At 45.0% G+C, this 6,694-nt stretch overlaps 1 protein-coding gene across 1 annotated transcript in view; it reads right to left on the bottom strand.

The window, feature by feature from the left end:
• The window catches only part of ANTXR2 (ANTXR cell adhesion molecule 2), a 105,067-nt gene that overhangs the window by 97,342 nt on the left and 1,031 nt on the right, over nt 1-6,694 (bottom strand). Inside the window, exon 2 of the mRNA XM_035893563.1 lies at nt 4,643-4,714. Within this exon, the coding sequence (XP_035749456.1) occupies nt 4,643-4,707 (65 nt within the window). The 5' untranslated portion in view covers nt 4,708-4,714. The remainder of the gene's footprint in view (nt 1-4,642; nt 4,715-6,694) is intronic.

Genomic DNA, 6,694 nt, shown 5'->3' with positions numbered 1-6,694 from the left:
CATCTCTTCCCCTGGGGACCGGCCCAGCCAGATGTGAACAAGCTGCAGCCGTGCTCCAAGATGGTCAGGTACAAGCGAGTCCTGGCCCGGACGTGACAAGGCCAATGTGGGCGGGCAGGACTCGGGGCCCCAGCAAATGAGCCCCACCAGACAGCAGGAGAGGTTAGTTCAACCACGCTAAAACTTGCACCCAGCTGCTGGTTTGGAGGGTGGGCACAGCAGCTCGTGTCTGCCCCAATCGTTCCGATAACGGGACTCTCTTTAGTGAACCAGCCATAGCGCTCTGAAGCCTTCATTCCTGTTCTTCAGTGCTTTCAAAAATCTCTCTAATTACTGTAGTAATTTTTGTAGCCACAAATATCCACAGAGAAGGTCTGGTTTTAAAACTCATCTGTACTGAAATAACAGAGCCGTGACCTCAGTCTGTGTGTCTGGACACTACCACAGTACAGTTCAGTAACAGCGATAAAGGCTGAAGGGCCGTTGGCTTCATGGTTTAAGTCAGACAAGGGACAGAGGTGGAAAAAGCAAAACAAAATCAGCAACTTGCAGCCTGTCTGCGTTTGGGCTGAATGAGTACAAATTTGATCTCTCTTCCCCATTCAGCGTACGCACCGCATCCTATCTCTGCTTTTTAGAAAAGGCACATCTCATTTTTAATAGCTACCCTGTCTCTTCTCTTTTGAGCTCTGTAACTACTTCAGGTTATTCTTCCAGCAGCAGCCAGCCAAACACAATCAGGGCTACCAGCTCCCCATCACTTTGCTCTGGGGGTTCTTTTTAGCTCGTCCTCGAAGAGGGGCTGCAGGCGTAATGCCTTGCAAAACAACTGAAAAAATCAAGTAAACATAAATTAAAATGTAGCAACCTCTCCTTACCTGAGCACGCTCCACAACTCAGGTTTACTTTCAGGTCTAAGCGTAACTGTTTGCCTTTCGCAGTTTGAATTATGCCAAGGCAACTATCGCCAGTTTATAGGAGAGGTTTCTGTGCATAAGCTCTGGTGCACCGAGCTGCAAGCTTTTAATTTAGGCAGGTGGAATTTTCATCGGCGTTTAGTATTCTCTCTTGCTTTAAGTAAGTTTAATTGACACATGCTAAAAGCAGTGCTGTCAGCAGTCAAGCGGTCGGACTACTGATGTTGTTAAGGCACTGCCTTGTTTCCTTGCGTAGAGAGGGCCACAGGCAGCACTCGCCGGCAGCGGAAGGCAGGTAATACTTCCTGCTACTGCAGCAGGATGTGGAGCAACGACAAATCTACAGCCCGGTTACAAAGCACAAGCCAGCTTAGTTTCTTAGAGACGTGATACTGTCTTTGAGACTAAGAACGCTTAACAGGAAGGGACAATCATTTGCCTTAAAAAAAAAAAAAAAAAAAATGCATCTTCAACTTGTACAAAGAAGGTCTTAATACTTGAGGACTGAATCTTAACAACCATTCAAATTCCTGCTTTTTTTAAGGAGAAAATTTTGTGCTTTTACATTAGTGCTGTGGAGGTTAGGACCAGCTGCAATTGTCACGTAAGCCGCAGGTCGTGCTGATTCAGCCGGGCAAGGGGCTAGCCTTGTACAAAACGCTGAGTCTCCATTAGTATCTATGCAGTTTTGAGCGGTGGTGTTCTTAGCTCTTCTGGATGGGGGACAGTATCTTATATCTCTTTTCCATGTTGCCTTCTACCTACTGAAGTACTGGAATCTGGAATCGTTTTTCAATGTGTTGAGAGTACGAGCGCTGGCGGGGAAATTGCGATTCCCGGTGAGCATATTTATCGTCGGGAATGAGGCTATGTGCCTGCGAGGCAACGTACTTCATCCCTAATAAATAAAGGCAAACAAAAGGGGTACTTCAGTTCTGCTGCTAAGAAGGAAGTACGGCGACAGGAAAACACACCGACTTGTTAGTGAAAGAAAGGGGGGGAAAATGGTGTTCTTGAACAAGAAGAGGGATGGTTACATCCCTGACAAATAGAAGTGTCGTACTGGTGAAAGTAAACCCCGCATATCCGCCTCCTCAGATGCATAATTTGGAGGAGGTTCCTGCTTTCTACACCTCTCAAATACTGCAGCGGGCTCGGTACAATTATAATAATTATTCTGCTTCAAACTTTAGGCATCCTGCATGGGCTCCAGATGGAAAACAAGTAAGTGGCTGACTTTGCTGTACTTTATACACTCGGCAGAATATGCTCTCTGCAGATGGCTCTATTTTGGCAAGCTTCTTGAGCCAAAGTGTAGGGTTAGCTCATATGACTGAGGCTCAAAACGCAGACATGTCTTGCTAGATTACATGTCTCTGTGCAAGGAGAGTGCTCCACCAGACTGTGGACAACCACAGTACGGTGCAGTTGGTCATGTACCAAGTACTTAAGTGTCCTATTTTTCCACCTTCATTAATATAATCTTTCTTTAGCTCCAAGGGAGTTTCACCTAAGCAGAGTCGGCAAGGCTAGTCCTGGCCATGGACATCGGTCAAGTGCTGCAGAAGCAGGTTTACAGAAACCCAGAATTCTGCTGGCCGGCACACAGTTGGCCAAAAGAGAACGCAGACAGCATTGTGCCATCTGGACGATATTCGTAAGTGTCTCCACTTTTCCAAACAACTTGCTTTTCAAAACTAGTAGCAAAACTGAGCCACAAATGTGAATGCGCAAATCTTTGTTTACCACTTAAGAGTACAGTTTCCAGCTAAACCTCACAGGGGAAACGTGTATCTCTAAGATGGGATATAACCATTGTGAGAAGTCTTTTCCATCTGGGTGTTATTTTTATTCTATGTATTTATTACAGCACTGTGTGTACTGTGGTTAACAGTGACTGCTGCTTCCAGAGTTATTCACATAGCACTGTTCATAGTCACAAAATATTTGGTCATCTGGGGGCTTTGGTACCATGGTGTGGATTTCTTAATATCCACAGCTTTATTATGCAGTAAAACCCAGCAAGAACATTGTGCAAACGATTAGAAGCTTAAGGCTTTCAAAACAAAAAGACTTCCCTACTTTGAACTAACTGCTGGGAATGAACTGTGGTTTCCTGACGTTTGTGAATTAGCAAGTAAGCAAGGGGAAAAGCATCCCGGCGAGTCCAAAATGCACATAAAAAAACCAACGCCATAATACCCCACAATCATGCGCACATACACACCCATCCCCAAAACTGCACTGTACTTAGCATCCTCATCTTCGGTTTGGAACTATGGCAGTTAGACACTAAGTCATTTGCCTCTGTTGACTTCTTTAATATTTAAAAGGACAGCTGTTTCAACTGTATCTATCCATTCTTACCCATGTACATACGGTCACAGTTACTAAAGTCTCCTTCTTCGTTCTCCTTATAATTCCTCCTAAACAACAAGGCTAGTAATTTCCTTTCCCCCACCACCCTCACAAAAGCATCAGCAAACCTTGTATTGAAGAAAAGTCCCACAAAGGAACTCACTAGAACACAAGAAGGTTCTTCTTATTCTTTAAACGAGGCTTCCGAGAAAAACCCGATTCTTTCCATGGCTCAAAGTGTGCCACAGACATGCAATGAAAAAGGCACTTGTGTTTCTGTGGCGGGGTTCCAGAGATCTGCCCAAGCGTTCCAACTGGTCTGTACGCTATCAGTTTTGACTCTGTGCTTGACAAGGAATAGGCCGCTGCCGGGGATTAAGGGCCTATTGAAATGGAGAGAAAGGGTCTCATTGACTTCAGCAGCCCTCTGAACAGGCTTAAGTGTCCTCTCCTGACCCCTCTCAAGCCATCTGGAAAAATGGCTTATAAACTCGTCTCTCCCCACAGAGAGCAGATCCAGTACCCGAGCCTGGGTGGAGGGAAGCGAAAACCTGGCCGTTCTCAAGTCAGACCACTTTTAAACGCTAGAACAGGAGGGGCTTAGCACTGGGCCTTCAGACATCCTATTCCTAGGATGTCAGCATACGTTTCTGTAGCGTGACACGTTCGTCTGTGGCCAATGACAGGTCTCGTTAAGTCTTGTACTTGCTATTATGTGTTACTTAAAAAAAAAAAAACACCACAGTAAACTAACTGACTATGGGAGACCACGTTTTGTATTGACTCTATAAAAGGGAGCAGAAAGGAAGGACTGCTTCGCTTCCACCCTGCCGCAGTTCGTTACAAGGATTCCTAAATGGTTTATTCACACCTTCAAAATCCAAAAAGGTGTGCAGTGTGGTTAGCTTCTGGACAGAAGGGAGAGAGAGAGGTCGGGATTTGAAAACACAAAATGGAATACCTACCTTAGATGAGATTATGGGAAACATTAGTTTACCACTGTATGCTTTACCTAGACGTGAAAAAATACTGAAGACTTATCTACAGACATGGGTTTATAAAACAAGAGTAATTTCTCCTGCTGTGCCAAGGAAGATGCAGAGTCGTGCAGAAACTAAGACGCTACTTGTAGTCGTTCTGCAAAGCAACGGCAGAGTTCGCATCAAGAATTTATTGCCCTTCCTCTTTTGCTAGGCTATCCATTGATAAGGTCACAAAATTAAATCCAGCTCTGCACAGAGGCTTCATGACTGGCCACCACTTAAAGGTATCGGTTATTGTTCGGTAGCTGTTACTGTCCCTCTGATTTAATAAGAGCCCTTGGGGGTGAGGAGGGAGAGGGAGAATTAAGAAAGCAGTGCACTAACCTGTCTCCAGTTAATGGCATAATGATCTGTGCCTGGGTGGAAAACACGATAAACGACAATCTCATCTTGGGGCTTTTCAAAAACAGAGAGAGGAAAAAAAAATACATATTAGACAAATGAAGAGATATGGTACAGATGCACAGCACTTCATTCATTTCTTCATGCTTCATTAGTGTCATCTTTACCCTCCAATTTCCAAAGAACGTACTTTTGAACTACAAACCCAGAAAAAGAGGAGTTAAAAGAATTTGTGCCCACCTACTCCTTACCCAGTCGCTTTGCGAATGAAGTAGCAGAATTATTATTCTTTCTTGCCTGGCTAGACTCCAGAGCAAGACATGCTAAGCTTAACAGTTAAGATCTCGTGTGACCCAACTGATAGCGAACTTCACAGGTTGTGATCTACCAACATACAGCAGGTTACCCAACACATCCTTTTATGTTTCCATGGTCACTGGTGTTAAGTCAGGGACATAGACTCAGGGTACGCTGGTGCTCGGGGTACTCAACGTGCACACATTCAAAAGTCCGTTTCACCCTTCTTAAAGGTTGATCCTGACACAATGTAAATTTCAAGCTGCGCTTTTTGGTCATAAAATCACCAAAGTCAAGGAAACAGTGCCTTCTGACCGATTAACCTCTAAAAAAGTAGCATGACGAACTCCTCCAGAATGAGTGTGGTTTTGGTTTGGTGACGTAGAGTTGTTACACGTAAGATCAACTTCCATAAAAGTATCCTGGTAAATGTTGTTATAAAAAGCAGTACTGTATGAACTTATTTTATTAAGCAATTCAATCTCTTTTTGAAGAAGCCCAGCTGTCTCTTCCGAAGAGATTATGAGGAATTATATCCAACTGTCAGTGGAAAATGCTCCGGAAGCCCAAGGCAGTAGCTTTCCTGAGGTAAGTTGTAACAACACCTCTCCTATCCGCTTTTATTTTTTATACGTGACAATTTCAATATATTCAGTAATTTTATAATTCACTGTATATGTGTATCAGCATTAACTAATCACGTTATTGTTAGTAAAGACATGACACTTGTCAAGATGAATGACCACACGTTTTCAGTTCACTTATGTCAGTGATGCAATTTAAAATTATTGCCATCGTGGAAATACAGGTGCTGCACAGAACTGCACAGACCTTGGATTTAAGATCCAGCCTTGCAGTCTGTCCATTAAGGCTCTGAATACAAAAATCTGAGTTGCTCTAAATTAAATTATAATCATCTAAGACACGGGATTATCAGTCATTTTAGTTGCCGCAAGCAGTTGCCAAACAAAAAACAAGTGCGTGCAATCCCAATTTCTGTCATGACATCACCACCTAGTCTAAGTAACGTGGGACTTCCCCATTTGAGATGCAACTCTCTGTGCCCAATAACCTCAGTTAGGATTTAGCTAGCTTGTCTTTAGGACAACCACGAAACTGTCCTCTCCACAAGACGTCCTGCTTCTGTTCGCTCTCTGAGCACTCGGACGCTGACAATGGAGGAGGATCGTACAAACACACCCGTTAGACCCCACAGCCCTGCCAGGCGCAGGCCTTTCGGAACCAAGATAATCAGCACGCAGCACTATTACTGCAAGCAGGCACATTACGGACAAGTCAAGCTGGAGATGCACCACCATGAAGTAATTCTTCAGGTGAGGACCAAAGGAAACTGCTACCAATCGGTTCTTTGCCTTCTTCCCACTACCTCTTTCAATTTAGAAAGGGCAAGGTCGAATGGCTCCGTGCCCCGTTCTGAAAGCGTGCTGAGGCCTGGGACCCGTGGGGCTCCCACAGGAGCCCAACAGCCCTCGCGCTGTGAAGGCTTTGTGCCACGTAAGGCTGAGTCCTCAGCAGGCGGACACCGAGCGAGATGCTCCTAGGTGGGACTGCCCGGCTCTGCACCGTAACGGATCCTCCTTCAGTGCGAGCGGTCGGCGCAGTGACGCGCCAGCGCAATAGCTTTAAGTCAGGTAACGCAGCCAGACCACTAGACACCAACTGCTGCAAAAGGGAGCGTCGTCTGGCTGCAGCAGATGATGAACTGAAAGAGTCACA

The sequence above is a fragment of the Egretta garzetta genome, unplaced genomic scaffold (genome assembly GCF_000687185.1).
Source record: "Egretta garzetta isolate BGI_Z169 unplaced genomic scaffold, ASM68718v1 scaffold195, whole genome shotgun sequence".
NCBI lineage: Eukaryota > Metazoa > Chordata > Aves > Pelecaniformes > Ardeidae > Egretta > Egretta garzetta.
The sequence above is the reverse complement of the archived record's forward strand: the minus strand, read 5'-3'. Positions and strand labels throughout refer to the sequence as shown.